This window comes from Dermacentor andersoni, chromosome 7 (assembly GCF_023375885.2).
Source record: "Dermacentor andersoni chromosome 7, qqDerAnde1_hic_scaffold, whole genome shotgun sequence".
NCBI classification, from domain to species: domain Eukaryota; kingdom Metazoa; phylum Arthropoda; class Arachnida; order Ixodida; family Ixodidae; genus Dermacentor; species Dermacentor andersoni.
Genome location: NC_092820.1, coordinates 32,438,429 through 32,458,964, shown reverse-complemented (window position 1 = coordinate 32,458,964; position 20,536 = coordinate 32,438,429). Strand labels below are relative to the sequence as shown.

The 20,536-nt window shown below is 45.4% G+C and overlaps 1 protein-coding gene across 1 annotated transcript; it reads right to left on the bottom strand.

The window, feature by feature from the left end:
* Positions 1 to 1,810: 1,810 nt before the first annotated feature.
* LOC126535421 (uncharacterized) lies at positions 1,811 to 15,167 on the bottom strand. The gene is made up of 3 exons (XM_050182303.1): positions 15,161 to 15,167; positions 12,641 to 13,671; positions 1,811 to 1,816 (listed from the first exon to the last, which is right to left on the bottom strand). Exons 1-3 carry the CDS (start codon positions 15,165 to 15,167, stop codon positions 1,811 to 1,813), a joined length of 1,044 nt encoding a protein of 347 aa, XP_050038260.1.
* Positions 15,168 to 20,536: the final 5,369 nt, after the last annotated feature.

The following is a 20,536-nucleotide window of genomic DNA, read 5'->3' as shown; positions in this document are numbered from 1 at the left end:
ATGTACAAAAAAGATGTACTAAATATGACTTGTCATTTAATTCGTTTGTAAGGTTGACTGATTCCAGCGAGATGACACAAAAAGTCCCCATGGACGTCCCAAAAAGATCCACACGTCCCACATCCAAATCAAAACGTCTGGTGGACTTTGAAGAGACATTGTACTCGGTGAAGTCTTCAAAATGCAGCATCCTGGGCATAATTTGGATAAGGAATCAGCATGCAAAATATTTTCGGTGAATGTGCATCAGGAGATGGCGTGTCAGATATCTGCAAGTCCTCTTCTCAAATAGATGCTCTCTTTAAATTTACCTAAGACTTTAGGTTATTCTACCAGGAATGTCCCACATCTGGGCCTCTTTTTTTTGCCCACACATTAATGGTCGGCATTCTAGAGGTTGAATCTTTCCATTTTCGAGAAAAGAAATGCTTTCTGATATGTTCAAATTATAGCCCAAAACTATGAAATCTCAAGCTCATATGCATACACTCTAGTTTGCATATAGTTTAGGATAGCATTGTCTTTGAAAAATTTAGCTGGTTGAATATCCCACCTATGCTAGGCAGAAGGTCCTAAATAAGGGAACTTGCCACTGCATTTCCATGTGGGTGTGCAGGCACATGCTGGTTGCAATATACATACATATTGCATATGCTATACACACATGATATATATATATATCGCGTGTACCACAGGGCTCTATTATAGGACCTAATCTCTACATAATTTTTCGCACCTCATTTGCCACAGGAAAGCTGCCTTCTGATTGGAGGACAACTTGCATTGTGCCTGTGCCTAAAAAGGGTGATAGGACGCTTATTTCTAATTGTCATCCCATCTCGCTCACTACCACTTATTGTAAGTTAGCAGAGTACATTTTAAGTAACTATATAACTAAATTTCTAAATGACAATGGTTTGCTCTCATCTGTTCAACACAGATTTAGGAAAGGATTGTCCTACTGTGACCCAAATCACACACCTTTGCAACAGTGCTTAACCGCTCAGGGCAGGTTGATGCCATTTTCTTAGACTTCCGAAAAGCAGTTGATGCTGCATCTCAAGCAAAATTAATACGCAAACTTGAACTAAATGGACTTCCTAAATTTGTGGTCGCATGGGTTTCGTCATATAGTTTGTTAACATTGATGGTCATCATTCAAATACTTTACCAGTTACTTCAGGTGTTCCACAAGGAAGTGTACTGGGGCCCATTGTTATTTCTAATATATGTAAATGATATTGTTAGTGTTATAACTGAACCGCTTCAAATTAAACTGTTTGCTGGTGACTGCATTCTGTTTAACAAAATTAACTGTCCTAGTGACAAAGTTCTGCTTAACTCTAAACTCCAGAGAATTCACACACAGTGCAGCATTTAGGATATGCAGCTTAATGCTGAAAAAAACAGTTTTTATGAAGATTACCAACAAAAAACTTGTGCATTCCTTTCCATACACCCTTCCATCGCATCCCCTATATAGGAGTTAATGAATATAAATACTTCGGTGTTACCATAACAAACCGTTTAAGCTGGAACAATCATGTTACCAATGTTTTCTTGTCTTCCTACTGAAAACTTGGTCTTCTTCACCACAAACTAAAGAATGTTCCTCCCAGGATAAAGCATTTAGTATACTATATATAGTCTCATCAGACCAAAACTAGAGTATGCTTGTACAGTTTGGGACCCCTACACTAAACAGAATGTTGAGGCACTGGAGTTGACCCAGAGGAAAGTCATACACTTCATTTTTTCAAAATACCACAGTACAGACTCGCCCTCTGATTTAATGAAAGAGCATGCCATCTCATCGCTGCAAGCACGAATGAAAAGTCAAAGACTAAAATTTCTATTTTTACTTAAGAACAATAAACTTTCTATGAGTCCTCAACCTTATCTTATGCCCATTACTACTCGTCGTATAAGGCATCATCATGATCAGTGTCTAACTCCACACCATGCCAAAATAAACACCTTTAAGTATTCTTTTTTTCCCCGTACAATTGAGGAATGGTGCAAGCTGCCTTCTGATGTGATTATGACCATTGAATTTATTGACAAATTGATTGCTTTTTATTCATAGTCATGTTTCACACTGTATAAATTTTCTCCTGTTACTGTACAACCTGTCCCATTGTAAATGAGCTCCTATGTTTTGTGCTGTCACTACGCTGAATTCATATTATGCATTGTTGTATAGTTATGCCACACCTGCTAGGGCTTGCTGTGAGGGCCTGAAGTATTTGATAAATAAATAAACAAAAGATATTGTGAATATACTGCAACTTCCTGAATATGTATGCAAACTACTACATGCAAACTACACTACTATATGCTATATATATGCTACTGTATGCAAAAGACACTAGTACATTTTTTTCAGATAAACATGCACTTACTCTATCTTGAAAAGGTAGCTACTAGACTGTTGATTGAATTGTGAAACTGGTTATATTTAAATTACTTCAATTGAATATTAGGAAAATTATTTTTATTATTTTCAAATTACAATGCTTCTACTAAATTTATTAACTGATGAATGAATATGGGGTTTTACGTGCCAAAACCACTTTCTGATTATGAGGCACGCCGTAGTGGGGGACTCCGGAAATTTCGACCACCTCGGGTTCTTTAACGTGCACCTAAATCTAAGCACACGGGTGTTTTCGCATTTCGCCCCCATCGAAATGCGGCCGCCGTGGCCGGGATTCGATCCCGCGACCTCGTGTTCAGCAGCCCAACACCATAGCCACTGAGCAACCACGGCGGGTTAAATTTATTAACTGTGCTATTGAATGAGTACATACCTAAAGATTGTTAGGTGTTATTTTCGAAGAGAACATGAGCTAGACACCTCAAATAAACAAGCTCCATGCAAATATCTGTAGGGCAATATCAATAATGAACAATACTCGAAATTTGGTGCCATAATGGTTAAAACTTAAGTTATATTATGTCCTTGTTCATTCTCATGTTTACTACTGGCTACTAATCTGGGATATTGCTCCTGAGACAAATTTAGACAGGTTTGTAGAGCTGTGCAGTGCACAGCTCTACAAAAAAGAGATTTGCACTGCATTATAAAAAATCTAGAACAAAATGCCAACACAGCACTATTCTTTCCTAAGCTTAACATACTCAAAGTTAACTAGCTGTTCCAAATAATGCTTCCTATGCATAGACAGAAGAACATTCTATGTGACCAGTATATTACTCCCTCCTCATCTTCTCTGCCTGACAATAATACACAGTACCATCTTAGGCATAGCTGACTTAGGACACCAATGTTCAGAAGTAAATATGGGACACAGGCACTTGCTCATCCTAATACCTGATTACCTAGCAATCAAAAATCGTGAAAGTGCTAATATGATTCGCCAATGCAGGTTTGTTTATAGCCTTAACAAAAAAAAAAGTTTATCTTTTGTTAAGCTTTTGAATAATGCTTGTCGTGCGATACGTAGTGCTGCTGTGGTCATGTCAGTCCTTTCTATATTCCTTATTTATTGTTTAAACTCTTGCACAATTGCTCAGCATTGTTGTTTGTCAGAATTATTCCTAATTGTTTAGGCTTTACTGAGAATGATGCAAGTATAGATTTACAACAATTTGTAGCTTCTTGTGTAATTTTTTTTAGTTGCCTTTTGCACAGATTTTGGTTTTTCTCTGTTTCTGTATTGTTTCGCTGTGTTCTTGTTGCTTTCCACCTCTGTGCAATGTACAGGTAGGAGGGCCTTGCTTAGGCAGCTGCATCTGCCTTTAGTCCCTTCATCTGTGTTAATGTATGTCTAAATAAACAATATAAATAAAAAGATATAGATGCAATGCACAGTGTTCAGTGTCTACCACATGGACTGCGAATGTCTTCTGTAAACACTCGCAAAAGACATTGGACAGCTGTGTTTATGCTAAATTCTGCTTGTGTTGTGTTATATTTCCTTAGGAAAAATTGGAATAGAAATATTTGGTTGGTTTCTATAGGTTTCATATTACTGGATAATGAAATGATAAGTCTGATACACTAATGATGCTGATAACCTGTATTGATCTATTGGAGTATAAACTAGACCTGATACAATGATAGCCTGTAGTGGTTTATGAAACAGACTTAGTACACTGATAAAACTAATAACCTGTATTTGTGTATTAGCTCAACTTCTAGATTGGTGTAGACAGGAATGATGTATACCAAATTGTTTTACGAAGCTTTATAGGCAAACCCTCCTGGCCTCTGCTCATCGTGGTTGCTGCTGCTGCCTAGCCAAACAGCTGACACATAGGACCACACTTACATAACGAATCTTGGCCTATATATAGCCCCATCTGTACATTCCTACAGATGTGCTAGCAGCCAGCTCTGATCTCTAGGAAATTACACAGTGAAACAACAAATTGTACCAACATCTACAGTACAACGAATATGCAGCTTGGAATGCATATAATTGCTTTATTAAAGCGACACCTTCTGTGCCTCCATTCTCTATGTTGGGCGCGTCCGCTTGGTTTGCTTCTTGCCGAGCACTGCTACCTATACAAGTTTATGTTATGATCACTAATTATATTGCATCTATTGGGATCTATAAAGCAGTTTATTTGTCCAATACAAGTTCATATCACTGCTTGTATCACTATCACACATTTTATTTGTATTATAGAACATTGTACTGCCCTGGCACAGCACCGGCAAGAATATTTATAGGACCTGTACACTTGGCCATATGGGACTTGTAGGTTTTCCTATTGGATTTCATATGAGACCAATAGAGATCTTTATTGGAAGATTGTCTAGGGTTTGTAAAGTAGGGATAGATTCATTATTTTTTGCTGGAGGTTCTAATTGACACATTGTATTATAAGCAGTTGCAATAAAGCATTGAAAGTTTCACAGTGACTCTATGACACATTGCATGCCTGGAGAGCTACAGGGACTGTAGCATCAACAAACAAGTGATTATTAACATCAAGACTATGCCAGGATTCAACATCTGACTAATGTCCCAATGACATCTAAAGAAAGGCCTAGTTGGTGCATCCATAGAACATCTTTTGGTGTTTCACATGGAGCACTTTTCAGGATCATTTGTGGAGATCCTTAGGATGGAGATCCAAGAGAACAGGCTGGCTTCAGGAAGGGATATTCTACAATGGATCACATCCATGCCATCCATCAGGTAATCAAGAAATCTGCAGAGTATAATCAACCCCTGTAGATGGCTTTCATAGATTATGAAAAGGCATTTGATTCAGTAGAGACACCAGCAGTCATAGAGACATTATGTAATCAAGAAGTACAGGAGGCATATGTGAATATCTTGGGAAATATCTACAAATATTCAACAGCTACCTTCGTTCTCCAGAAGAAAAGTAGAAAGTTACCTATCAAGAAAGGGGTCAGGCAAGGAGATGCAATATCTCCAGTGCTATTCACTGCATGGTTAGAAGAAGTATTCAAGCTATTAGACTAGGAAGGCTTAGGAGTGAGGATCAACAGCAAATATCTCGGCAACCTTTCCCTTGCAGAAGACATTGTCCTGTTCAGCAACACCGCAGATGAATTACAACCAATGATTGAAGACATAACCAAGAAAGTGTAAGAGTGGGGTTGAAGATTAATCGGTAGAAGACAGGTTGGGTTCAACAGCCTGGCAAGGGAACAAGAATTCATGATCGCCAGTAAGCCTCTGGAGTTTGTACAGGAGTACGTTTATCCAAGTCAATTACTCACAGGCCACCCTGATCATGAGAAGGAAATTTACAGAATAAAAATGGGCTGGAGCGCATACAGCAGGCATTACCAAACCCTGACTGGGAGCTTACTACTTCCATTGAAAAGTATACAATCATTGCATTGTATTGGTGCTAACATATGGGACAAACTTTGAGGTTAAAGAGAAGCTCTAGAACAACTTACGCACCATGAAAAGAGAGGTGGAATGAAAAATGTTAGGCATAACGTTAAGAGATTGGAAGAGAGAGGTCGGGATCAGACAGCAAAGGGGGATAGCCAATATTTTAGTTCGCATTCAGAGAAAGCAATGGAGCTGGGCCGGCCATGTAATACATAGAGTAGGTAACCAGTGGAGCATTAGAGTTACTGATTGGATGCCAAGGGCAGTGAAGCACAGTTGAGGACAGCATAAAACTAGGCGGGGTGATGAAATAAGGAAATTGGCAAGCGCAAATTGGAATCAGCGAACGCAAGATAGGGGTAATTGGAGGTTGGTGCGAGAGGCCTTCGTCGTGCAGTGTACATAAAAATAGGCTGATGATCAATATGAAAATGATCTGTTGAGCCTGGTTACTACATAAAAAGCCCACTGTAAGGTTCTAAATACAATCAAATTACGAACATCAAGCAATTAAAATTTTATAGGACAGGCATTGGTGTATGTGAATTAGTTATGTTATTTCAATACCTTGTGATGGTGTACAAATTTATTGTTTAAATGTTCTATTCATAATAGAGAGTGATTACATTTACAATACTTTTATTTTTCACCAATCTCAAGCTTGATGCTTTGTACAGATTAAAGTGTATACCTAATAACTATGCAAAAAAAAAATGTTAGTTCATTCGATTTATCAAATAAAGCAAATGTTTTCACTCATAATCTGCTCTTCCTACAGTGCATGTGCTTGACCGCTTTATTAAGTTCAAGCACTGATGCTGCTAGAACTTTATTTTTTTGGACTTTTAAAAAGAATCTTTCTTTGCCTGCTTTCCTGGGTTTCACGTGGCTGATTGCAGGCTACTGTTGAATTAGTCGCTATCTCAGCGGGTATATTTGCCAATATATACACGAACACTCTCTGTGCCGAATGAAAGAAACAGAAAACGAGATGATATAAGCCTTGTATGCTGACCAAGTATGCACACATCTGTGCATATATGACGTGATTTATGAATGCAAAAAGCAGGCATGGCATGAAATAAAAGGGTAGACATGGGACAAGCACCAATGTAAGCTGTTTATTCCACAATGTCGTCATGAAATATGTATATGATATGCACATGGGCAGACACGTTATTAGAAAGAGAAAAAAAAAGGATTTGATTACTTGATGTATGCCTTGAGGACTCCGATTTCTTTTTCATACATAGAAATGGAAAGCCCACTAGCACAATGCTCCCCAGTCTTTTTTATATGCGATCTTTCCAGTAACAAGCAGGCTTGCTCATTGCAGCTTTTCCCGAATTCTTTATTTTTTCTGTTAACAATAATGCATCTAATTATCTTGCAGACAATTTTCATGTTTATCGGATCCTCCTGAAATTGTTAGGGCTGGCCGCATTCCAATTGATGACTTTAAACTTCCAGATGAAGTGATCATTTAATGGGGTCTTGAGACTTTTTAAACATAGTGTTATGTGTAGCTGATGCATTAGGCTATTTACAATATATTTACACATAAGCCTATGATGGTGACCCTTTATCAATCGGGAAGATGTCGTCTTCATCTTGTTCAGTGCAACCACACAACTGTTCCGTATCAATAGCAAAAAAATATTGCCAATCTGTTGTAAAGGCTGTTGTTAAAATGTGAGCCAAGTATTATAACATTGCACACAGCAGGAAATTTAAAATCTCATGTCAAAGACAGCAAAAAATAGGTTGCTCTTGCATTTGCACTGTCATCAAGCAACGTCAGTGCAAGCGGCTGATCCCACCAGCACTTCATATTGGCTGATTTTGGGATTGCGAGAGCATTCTCAGAAATACATTACTGATTATTTTTAGTTAAAACCTATACATGTATGACACCTCAAAAACAGAGGAAAATAATTTATTCTTTGCACTGCCGGTCTACATGTGGTGTACAAGAGGATAGTGGCACTTTGCATGGCATAGACTAGGGCAGCCGATATAGGGTGCCACAGCAAGCCCTTTCACTACTGAGACACTCAACTTTAGGGCACGGCTTTTTCCTCTAGGCTTCTTCTCTGTGTAGCTTCCAGCTTGCTAGCCGAGATGAAAAGAGAGAGAAAGCCATGTATCGATGCGTTAACTCCACTAATATGTGAAGGATTTGAACAAATTTTGTGGCAAGAGATTCCTGATATGTCCTTTAATAATGAGGCCATCCTATGATTCGTTGGAATATGGTTTGAGGGCCCCTTTAAGATCACTAGGAGCACTGCCAGATGTGGATTATACTTTTCTTTCTTTTATGCGTTGCATGTTGCAATCACTCAGTTGAGCCCTTGGGCGCGGCCGGGCAGCCACCATTGGGGGTATGAGCCACTATGGTGGCTCATACCCCTACACTAGAGTTTTATGCATTGCATATTGCAATCACTCAGTTCAGCCCTTGGGCGCGGCCGGGCAGCCACCATTGACCTTTAGCGCAACCACGTGACGTGACGTCACGACAGCCGGAGGAAAAGCTGGGCCCCAACACAATATGCAACGCTTTCTTGGCTTAACCAAGCTAAGCCTGGCCATTTTTTAACTTTATTAGTGATTACACATTTTAGAAGTATGAGTACAATGTGCCACATAATGATAACAGAGGTCATTCTTAATATTTACTGCTGTGTAATAGCCTTAACATTGTATTTAATGCACATACACTGTCTGAGTGACCATGTCATTGTGGTATATGTCATGCAGGAAATATGTGAATTACAGACAGGTCTGGCAATGAACACTTGCTTGTGTACCAGAAAAATATGATTTTGATGCAATTAATTCAGTACCTGAATCCTACTTTCTAATTACATTGAGAGAGGTCACTTTATAGATGAAATTTTCCTTCTTTCTTTCCCCTTTCTTTTTCTTATAGCAGAAGTTGTTCATCAAAGGGCTCAATAACTTTTTTTTTAATATTTCGTTGCAGCTAAGCATGCTCTATGAGAACCGGCTAGTTGGTCTTGCGTGATAATTAAGAAAACATTGTGCAGAACAATAAAAAAAACAAGAAAGAGGACAAACACTACCTCAGTGTATATCTCTTTTCTTGCATTTGTGTTCTAATATTCGACGTTGTAAAGTTGAAAGGACAACAAATAAGACTTGTTTTCAAGGGTTAAATGTTTATTAACCCCAAATACTGCAAATTTAATGAAGACATGGCTGATGAATGGGTATCATTCACAGAAAATAATTTACGACAGAAGGTACGATGACATATATATATCACGCTCGGAAAATATTAAAACTACGTTTACACGCGCAGAGAGTGAAGTGGTATTGCATTCTCATTCATGTTATATAATGACAATCACTATTCCAAAAAAAAAAGAAAAAGCCATCGCATCAGTATCTCTTCTACAAGTAATTTTCTGTCTCAGTGCACGAAAACCTAATAGCAACCTACACTGCAGTCAACTGTGATGTATACATGTCACGGACTTCAAAATTCGTCACGAACACTTGCTGACACCAGAACTGAAATATGGGCCAAATGGTCACAATTCATATTAGTTGCGCAGAAAACAGACGGATGATGGTGGTGTCATCCACTCCTTACCCGTATGGTACTTGTATTTTGTGCACAATTCTCACGGTATCTGACCGTGGGCTTGCCCGAATTACTAGGATTCTGCGTGCCCAAAGAGGCACGAAATGCATGATTGAAATTTGTTCATCGACAAAATGCTTTCCTATTTTGCAAGGTCCCTTGGTTACAGAAAGATAGCGAGGAAACGTATATATGCATGCTATATCGACCGTCAATGCATACTGGTGTGCGACTTATGCATTTTCGAGCAGTGGATCGTGAGCAATGTCTCTACGTAGTGTTTAAGCGCAAAATGGCATCCAGTTTTATCAGAAGACGCACTCACAACTAAAACGAGCAACACACGCCGCAATACACGAATTATCTGTGCCGGCACCATGCAGTCGGCGGCGCAGTGCCACCACGACTCTTCGAAACCCCCAATCGATAGCAGGCGATATGTAGTGCCACTTCATGGATACAGTACAGTTCCTTGAAAGCTTGCCTATCTTCGTAACAGCAACGTTATTCGTACTAGCAGATCCTACACAGTACTAAGCACGCACAACACGGCCACTAGGAACCACAGCGATTCCCCACTGCGTGCACGCGCGTGTAAACGCCGACAGTCATTTTCGATTTTAAAACACGGCGTCAAGTAAAACGACTTATCTATTTAAACGCAGTATAATTAACAATAAAACCAAAATATTAGCGTTTCATGTCTCTTATATTATACTTTTTTTTTTGTGACGTCATCATGCGTGGCAGCAGCGAACCCCACTTGGGGTCGTCTGCTGCCACGTGCGTGCACCCAGCGCCGGCCTATAATTTTCAAGGTAGCGACATCTGCCGCGCGCGCCACCTAGGAAGTTCCTGTAGCAGACGGCTCCCACGCTAAACCGCGGCGCCGCGGTATTCGTGAGGTGAAAAAATACCTGCATACGCGCGGAAATAAAACCTACTGGTGCCTGACTGTGGCGAAAAACGAGAGAAGGACCCGAACTGCTAAATTTAGTCCTTTAATTTCAAATGAGCGCTCCAAGAAAATAGCTCAAGAGAGCGTAATGAGGGCTTGATCGCCTCGATTCCGCGTGTTTACATTTCGTTCGTTTGCGCTCAATCACCGCGCGAGCCTTGGTGATTGCTTGCGCTTCATCCCGTTTGCTCTGGGAAATCTTTTGCATGTAAGTGTGCTGCGTACACATAGCGGTTGCATTGAACGAAGAGGTCGTGTAAAAATGAAGGCTGACAGTCGCTTGGACCTAAAAACTTTCGACATAAGGTGGCTCAAACGTGCGATTCTCAAAGCGCGCGACCCTCACGGCAACTAAACAACATCCTGTGTGTGTGTGGAAACGAGTGCGCCAACAGTCTTCTTGCCGCTGAGTGTGTCTGTCGTGTAGCGATTACACTACGACTGCTGTGTCTTGTGGTTCAATGCTACGAGCCAGTGCAACTGTCGTGACATGATGAAGAGGCGGTATGGATCGTGTCAGCGTGTCTCCTCAATCGTGTTCGGGCTGCCAGCGCGATCTGATCTCACGGCACACCAATATCAAGCGTAGTGTGTGCGCGTGTGTGAATGCGGTTGACTGTTCTCGTGAACCGTGCGACGTCATCGCGTAAACTCGAATCATGACGCGCATTGTTGTGTTTATCCCTTTTCGCCTCCGTGTACCGCTAAAGCCCCGTAAGAATTAGAGGGCCCTTATACGAAACGCACGCGGATTGGCCCAGCTATTACTGCACTGTGTTTTGCTGGCAATCCGTGTATCGCTTGTGGCGTTTTTCTTATGTTAATTTGCAGTTGTGTGTTTTTCATCAGTAAAATGGCATCGCCGATTACTGAAACATCTTCGAGTGTAAGGGAAACTTGGACGGAACGAGCTCGCAGCTGTATGTAATGTACTTTGATATACTGTATTACGCTTTATTATTTGACGGCCAGTAGCTGTGGCTATGCAGTATTCGTTTTTAAAAATAGAGTAATGCAGGCACTTAGCAATATATTTATTCACACATGCAATGCACAAAATACGATTAGAATATTGGAAATTACATTTTGGACGTGTTGTAAAGCGCAGTTAACAATGCGCGCACAAACACAGGAAAGTGTAAAAGTAGAATTCGCTGCTGAATTTTATTTTTTATCGCACGTAACGCAATGCGGATATTTGTCAGCGAGTTAATGCGTTTCTGCCCCACTATTTGCTTGCATGCTAGGTCATACTGCACTTGCTAAGTCAACGGGCTCGTAATGCACTAAAATCAGTAATCTCCACAAACTTCGGCCGTCAACATTCATGCGCGCGAATGAAATAATACTGCACCTATGCACACACAGCTGTATACTTTCTCTCGCACCTTCGTATCGCTCTACGTTACTTTCCTCGCATAGTCGTGCAGTTACCGACGGTTCAGTCCTTCCGTCCATTTCTATGCAACCAGAATTACCTTCTGGTTAGGTTTTGTTTGCTGCGCGGGATGCAAAATAACTTCTTGTCGTCCTCCGTCTGATCTCGGCACCCATCCGCACAGCAACAAGGCATTTGGGTTCTTCACATCCTAGGTCATACCGATCTATTCAGTGGGCTCACAGCGAACTAAAATAAATAACCTCTACAAACTTCGGCCCTCAACATCCATGCACGCGAGTGAAATACTATCACCGCTCGACACACGCACGTGTATACTTTCTATCGCACCGTTGTATCGTTGTATGTTACTTGCCTCGCATAGTCGTGCTGTTACCGACTGTTCAAAGTCCGTCCGTGCAATTCTGTGTAACCATACTTTTCGCCTGGTTAGGTTCTGGTTGCCGCGCGCGATGCAAAATAATTTCTTGCCATCCTTCGTCCGGTCTCGGCAACCAACCACACAGCAACAAGGCATTTCCGCCCTCCCGGAACGAAATTATCGCAGCGATGTGCAAAGCACAACAGGCGAAACGCGCGCTCTTCGCCCGGCGCGCAGGAACTTTCATGGCGGCAAAGGGGCGGAGCAAGGTCACATGTCACCGATCAGCCTATCGCAGGCGTTGTCGGCTGGATCAAAGCCTGGCGGTACTTTTAAATGATTGAGGGACTTTACCCTGCGCTAAAGTCCCTTGATTACCCTGCGCAACTCGGTCGTCGGGATGGCGGAGTGCGAGCTCCCGCCTGAAGTGGAGTCGCGCTGTATCCAGCGAGCTCACCCGGTCTGTCAGCGCGGTTGACGGGTCGTGTGCGCGCCTGGCCAGCTGGTCCGCCGTCTCGTTGCCCGCGACTCCGACGTGCGAGGGGATCCACTGCAGGCGTAGGTTGCATCGCCCCTGCAGTGCGTGCAGACGGACGGCAAGGCGCTGTGCAAGGGGCGGCGCGCGCTCGTCGAGCAGCAGCTGCTGCAGCGCGGACCTCGAATCGCAGAGAATCGCCGCGCTGGTGATGTGCGGCGACTCCTCGAGGATGTCCGCAGCGAGGTGAAGTCCAGCTAGCTCCGCGGTGGTAGAGGAAGCCCGGTAGTAGAGCCGGCACTGCTTCGTGATGCCAAGTTCGGGAGCAACACAGGCGGCAGCCGCCGAGCCGTCGCTGAGGACGGAGCCATCGGCATACAAGTGCGTCCTTCCTCCCAGGTCGTCCTCGATCCTGGCAGCAGCCTCCTGCTGTACAGCGCAGAGAGGCGTGCGATGTTTGGAGCGGACGCCCGGGAGGTCTAGACACACGTGAAGTGGCGTGCGCTGGTGTGGCGGTGGCCAGGTCGGCGGTACGGGCGGGGGGTCGACCACCAGGCTGTCATACAGTTCGCACACTGTTCCCACTCGTGACTGGGGCAGGCAGCGGATGAGGGCCAGGATGGGTCCTGCGTCCGGGGCACAGGAGAGGCGCTCGAGGTGGCCGAGGGCACGCAGGTCAGCCGTCAAAGAGACTGGCCACGCGCCAGTTTCCGCGAGCGTCTCCGCAACCCGCGATGAGCGAGGGAGGCCGTGGCACATGCGAAGCACTCGGCGGTGGTTGCTGTCGATGAGCTTCCACAGCCGGGCACTGACACGACACAGTGGTAGCGCGTACAACACTTTCGGCAGTGCCACCGCAGAGTAGAGCGCCGCCGCGAACGAGGCAGGGCAGCCGTCGCCACGGGCGAGAAGGCCGCGCACCGCACTCTCCACTCGGCGCATCTCAGTGCGCAGCCGGCGCACAGCAGCGAACCACGTGAGGCGGTTGTCTATCGTGAGCCCCAGGTACCGCACTGTCGGGCGCCAGGGCAGGGGCACTCCTTCGACGAGCACGCAGCCGGTGCGGCGGCGAACACCGCAGGGGCGGATCAGGATAGCCTCGGATTTCGTCGACGACAGCCGCAAGCCGATGGCGCGCAGGAAGTAGAGTGGAACGTTACCCCGCACCTCCACCACTTGTAAAGGAGGTTTATTGGGGTTCGTAGCGACCGCCGGTTCTACGATGCACCGAGAACAGTCCCCGAGCTCGAGCCTCTGCTGCGCGCTTGATGCTGCCGATGCTGCTGACTGCGCGCACTTTCCTCATCTTCCTTACACAACCAACGTTCACTTTCACGTTTTAATTTTGCTTGCACCAGTATTTCAACCATAGGTTTTTCTCCCGGTATATTTCCCATGTACTGGTTACTTCATCCTGTGGCAACTGCGCCTTCTTTGCCTGCCTGTGCTCTAGAGATGCTTTCTGTCGTTGGGCGATGGCTTCTCGTATCTCCTTGTTCCACCAGCTTTTCGGTTCCTTTCTTCCTTTCCAACGAACATCTTGTTTCTCTTTCCGTATTTCTGTCGTTATTGTACTTAGAAGCTCGCCATATTCCCACTCTTTCCTTGGCCATCCAGTTCTTCATCGACTCTAGTGACTATATTTGCTATTTGGTCAGACTTCGAATTTGGACTGACCATCTTGCACTCCTTGCTCTCTTTCCCAACTACATATCCCATTTTCAAAATGATGCGTTTATGGACATTCCCTATGCTGCTATGCTCTTCCTCATCACTGACCATTTTTCTCAACTTATCATGAATTCATTCTGTCATCAGACAGTAATCAATGGTCGACTGCCGGTTTCCCACTTCCCACGTGATCTGCCCTTCACACTTAGGCCCTGTGTTCACGATAACGAGGTTATGTTGCTCACAAGGGTCTAGCATTGACTTCCCGTTGTTGTCGGTATAGCCATCTAAATCCTGTATGTGGGCATTCATGTCACCTAATAGGACAATTACAGCACCATTCCCGAAACCCTCAATATCAGCGCTTATGGATTCCCCTAACTTTTTTCTCTTCTCTGTGCAATTATTTCCGGTCCAGAAATACGTAACGCCCAGCCAAGTTTTTTTCCCACTCATTGTACCTGATAAGCAAAGGTGCTCTTGACATTTTGAATTTGCTGTTTTTCATTTGGCTCCCTGATGGATGAGAATTCCGACTCACCCTCCCTTTCTTTCCAACTTAGTTCTGTTGCACCCTTCCCAAACATAATTCCCAATTGCTAGCGGCTCTTCCGAATCTCTAGGGTACGTATCTGAAACCGCATACAACCCTATTTGTTCGCTATTTCACTGCTCCTCAATCTCTGCCCACTTTTCCTTTCTTCTGCCGCCCTGCATGTTTATGTAGCCTATTGCATGGCGGGCTCTTTTTCTTGCTTTCCTCCCTTTTCTGTTATTGACTGCTATGCTATACTGAGGTTCCCTTAGGGGACTTTCTTCATTACTACCTACTCTCCATGGCCTCCTGAACACCCGTAGGCCCCCTAAATAAGCAACAGCGCGACCAGCGAATCGCCAGCCCACTTCTCGGGCAAGCGCGTAATCCGCCTCTTTTATTTTGCTATGCTGCCCTCGGCCGCACGCCGCTGAAAACGTTTCATAAGGGTCCCGGGGCTTTCGCCGGTTGATTTGTGTGCCTGCGTCCACGTTGAGTGCGCGTCAGTTGTGCGTTACGTGGATCGCGAATCCTTATTAATGGCTTATTCGGGACAGCATGTCGTTCCTGAAGCCATGTAGCTCTCAATAACGACTGGGTGAGCAGGCCTGAGTGCGTTGGTTTGCAAACAGTGCGGCGGATAAAGGCACGCTGAGTTCCGTTTGGCGGCACGGCTGCCTTGGAATTCGTCCCTGATTTCTGCACTTGGACAACACTTTTTGTATTCTTTTTACACATTATTTAGACCGTTTCACATATTCCAAAAGTATTCGAGCGCAGCCTTCTGCGTCGATTAAAGCGGTGCACTTGTTTACATCGACATCTACAGCCGCAGGTCATTGTTATCGTCAAATATTGTAAAAAAGGTTCATCACTGATATGAAATAGTGTCAAAATGTGGCAAAACATGCATATCTGCGCATACGTGCCATGCTGTTACACCCTGAGACGAATCAATATGAGCGGCGGAACCACTTAAACAACGCCAACTGTGATCCAGATACATATATTACGTGCGCTTAATTAACTCATTCTCGCTTTTCTTTAATTCCACCCTACTTAGTTTTAGCGTGGCATAGAGCATTATTAGAGAAAACTGTGCACGCATAAGTGCTCATTTGTAGGCCATGATCTCTCACGAAAACGCGCGGATGCCATCGCTCACACGGCGTTGGTATAAACGAGCGAGGCGGTTGTTAATGCTGCTGTATACCGAATACACCGTCTCTTTGCCGCTTGACGCAGAGGCAAACAGTGCATCTCTGAAACAGATAAATGTGTCGGCAAAGCAACAGGTACAGGCCCACCCATATCCGTAGCGAATGCGGCCGACAGCCTACAGGTACAGTGACGTGGTGATGTTGACACAGCGCTGTGTAGCCTCTTGCCGCTTATTGTACACGCGCCGTGCGAAGTGTAGCTGATTTCAAAAAGGCCAGAATTGAACTATAAAAGTAGTTTCGTTCGGCCTAACTGCTGACATTTCAGTTCATGTCCGCCGGTAATGAGTGCACGAATTCGACGCCGCCAGGTTAACCTTCGCTGAACAGGATCGATATTGGCTCAAACTTCATGGGCATGGCTTGATAGGGTTAGAGCTTGTGCACTTCAACTTGGTGGGCGTGCTTGACTCATTTTAAGCACGATTTATTATATATACAAGCGAAGACGCTGTCGCTATTCTGTTGTCGGTTCGATGGCCGATCGCGCGGGGTTCTGTCGAACGATGGTCAGCACGCTGATTCTGCCGGTGCCTTCAACAAGAAAGCCTGTCGCAGTACAACTCCCGCTCGTCAATTGCGTCGTTGTAGACCTGGAGCAGTATCACATAATACTATTCCAATATGTTTTTATTCCAATCTCCTGACGTCAAATTTGCGTAATCGCTGACGCAAGCATCGGGCGGCCACCCGCAGATTTTGTCTGAACAAACCAATCAAATGCTCCCCTTGTTCACTTTTGTTTGCTTGAAAAGCAAATAACATTGCCTGCACTGAGCGGCTTGTCTTATCTAATTGGCTCACACGAGGCGAGCAACATATTCCAGTGGAGAGGGATTCAACGGGGCCGAGCACTTAATATCGATAACTGGATGAAGAGGGTGGTGCCGGCCTCTGCGACTAGTCCGCTTTCTCTCGCTTAGCTTGCGGTGGCTCGTCGACAATCGTGGCGGCATGCAACGGAAGCTTAAGAATGACGCTAAAACGCATACTCAGTAAAGCAGAGTTGGCAGAACGCGGTCGTAAACGGGCCGAAAGTTCTCGAAAACGTTACACGGCTACGTAAAAAAGTTTTATTACACGCAAATAAACCGATGCTGCCCGGCAGGAGCGACTAGCCAGTGCCGGAGCGATCGGCGGCAGCCATCTTTTATCCATTTCGGAACGGGGCAGCCTCCGGCTATTCAGAAGAAAATTCAGTTTTGTTCGGCATATTAATGCATCTTTAACGCGTACGCGTTACTTTGACGCGGTAAGTTTTTGCGGTTTTGTGACGTCGCGTAAGAAGCAGGTGAAGTGGGTGCAATCCGAAAACTTTTGACCAATAACCGAGGGCTAATGGCAAAAAGGCGTCGAATCAGAAATAACTATTTTTGTTTTGTTCGGTCAAATTATGCATAATCAGTGTGTACAAGTCATATCAGATGGAGAGCTATCGTGGTTTTCGTGACGTCGCGTGAGAGAGATAGGTGAAGTGGGGGTGGTCCAAAAAGGTTTTCGACCAATCGCGGAGAGCTAATTCCAGAATTTGTGGGGATCACACGCGCATCCCGATATCTCCGGAGCGGCCACGCGGTTATGACGCGAAAATCACGTGCTCGCTCGCGGAGGGTAGCTGGGGAGAGGGCACCTTCGCCGCTCCCGCTGCTCTTCGCGCCTGGCCGCGACGCTGCAGCCAAGGCATCCCGTTCCCTCCTTTCCCTTTCTTGGAACCGGGGAGACGCTCTCCCCGCCGCTCGGGGAGAAGCGCTATTCCCCCGATGCACCGTTGTCTTTCGGCTGAGGAGCTTGCGACAGGCCGCATCTCAATTCAGCCGCTGAGACCGCCGCACGCCGTCCCCCTGTTGCGTTCGGCCTTTGTGAACGACTGACCGCCCCAGGGCCCGAGCGCGGATCCACTCTGGGTGAGCTGAACTCTTATCAGCCTCTTTTGTGGTTCCCACATTGTGCGGTACTTCGCCCCAGACGTGCGGAACGCTCCGCCGCTGTGGTTTTGTTTTGTGTTGTATTTGTATGTGTTGTTGCTGTTGTTGCCAGTTGGTATATCTGTACTCTAAGGTGAATAAACACCTTAGGTCGAGACTCACCCTGTCCCCCCTGGCCTGAACCCGCCGTGGTCGCAACTCACTGCGAACCGCTGGTTAGGGGTCACAGCTCTGACTGTTAGGGCTGCTGCGAAAGTGCTAGGGAGCGACTGCCGCTCCGCTGGCGCTGTGCGATCCAGAGAAGGGTCAGGTGCGCACGCGCGAACTTGAGTAATACCCCTATAAATTCGAATAGAAAAGTTTGGAACAGTTTTACGTTATAGCGCCCCTGGCATGGTAAAAAGGTTTCAGTGACGCACAATAGTCGGTCTATCATTGGAGTGAGCGTCGTGTCGGTCTCGTATCGACCCAGTGTTGCCGTGTCTTACGAGTACGTGCAGTCAGGAAAGCGCTGCCACCACCAGCAAGTGAGGACTGACGCTGAAAGAAGACTTCGTCAGCAACGTGATCTACTTAAGTGCTGCCCAAGTGTAACGCACGGGGTTTTCGTTAAATTAACGAGCCCGTCATGAAAAGGCGGCAACTACCTTGCTCACGGTGCAGTCCGGACAACTCGGACGATGCCCTGGTCGCTTTCTCTTTTAAAGTGGAGTTGCGGTCTTACGCTACGCACGTTTTCGGCACCTCACCGACGTCGAGTAGAGTTTCAACGCGGTACACGGCTCGAGTGTTTGCAGCAGCGTGCGTCGATCCGAGTGCTTTTTTCTCGGGGGACCTACCGGGCCGCGGCCACGCGCGCGACCCTTGCAAAACGTTTCGCAACATTCACTAGGGCTGGGCGCATGCGCTGTCACGCCATGAAAGAGACGGATTGAAGTGGATCCCGTCTCGTTGAAAACCACCACACCTTCTCACTTCCCTGTTTACTTCGACAGCCCCGAAGCCTTTATGTCGGCTCATTTTCCATATCGCCTCATTAGCAGCCACTACGGCACTTTGTATGTGACTATCACGTACAGACACCTCCTGCACCGTGAACGCCACGATCTTCACCTGAGGGGACAGGTCGCGCAAGTCGTCCGCCCTCTTGGCCAAGCGCTTGGCTAGTCATGTCCCTTTCGTGTTTAGAACGTCATTTAGCTAACCTGCTATTATGACGAGGTTGCGCAAGTGGGCATTTTCCGCGAGCTTTGCTTTTGCTGGCTCCATGAAAGAACCCAGCGTCCGTCCCAGAGATCTCCCGAACACTACTCTTTTATCGCCTTTCACCCTCTCCACAATTGCTTCTGAGCACCTATCTAGATTTGAGTCGCCGGCGATAATCACCATTTCACTCTCTCCTGCCTCTCCCGGCTTCCCTTTGTCCTTTTCCGCGTAATTCGGACTTGACAAGGGGCATTGACCCGTGCGCTCCTGATTTTTCCGCGTGGCGGCCTCAAGGCAGGTGCCGCTCTTTCCAGCTAACCCCTCACCACGTTGCACGCATTTCAAGTAATTTGCTGGTACTCCCTCTCCTTTCACGTCGGGGGACTGTATTCCATTATCACGACCATTCTCGTTCACAATGGCGGCCCTGTTCAGCATTTCCTCGGCTGCTTCAAGTCCTTTTTTTCCCACTACCTTCCGTGCATCACGCTCCCTAATCAGAATCATTCTTTAGCTCGTCAACCTGTTTGACAAGCTCTTCCTGGAAAGTCTCCATTTTCTTCAGCCACGCATCGACATCACTGTATGTGCTGATTGACTCGGTTTCCTCTCCATTCTCATCCATCCCCTCATCTGCCTTGAGGGGCCCCCCGCACACTGCCTGCTTTCCCGGCTTTCTTGCCATGTTTTGGCCGGATTTTCTAATGCAAATACTATAAGACTATAATAATGCACAGCATGTACCTTTTAGCAAAAACCCATACGCACAGGATCCAAGTCCTCAAAATGTCGTAAAGCAACTCTCACCACTGTTTCAAAAGCAATCAATGCCGCGGAGACCCAAGGTATGACACGCTCTCGCACGCGCACAATCACGCGGCCATGCTCTCACTTTCCTACCAAAAACACACACAGTAAAACCATTAATACCTATTAGTGTTGCCATCTCCAAGCTACAATTTAAAGGGTACAAACACTCAACGTCCCACCCGGCTTCACGTATTGAAGCACGTGGCGCGAAAGGACGCTCTAACCATCCTGCAAAACCAACTGTACACGAAACACACCCGCGCACTATTTAAATTACTATTTAAAGGCTAAAAAATCAGCCAATCAAAAACAGATGCAAGTTCAAAGCATGCACAAAAAAATGGCTGTGGCTTAGCTAAGGTTAAGCCCAGGATGCGAAGCATACTAGCCTTTATTTTAGTTGTTGAACCACTGTTTAGCCTGGTGAACTGCTGTTGCTTGGCTATATTTGGTTCGGCTAGACGAAGAAACAACTCATGCGTTACTCTGCTTCGCCTTCAAGAGTGGAACG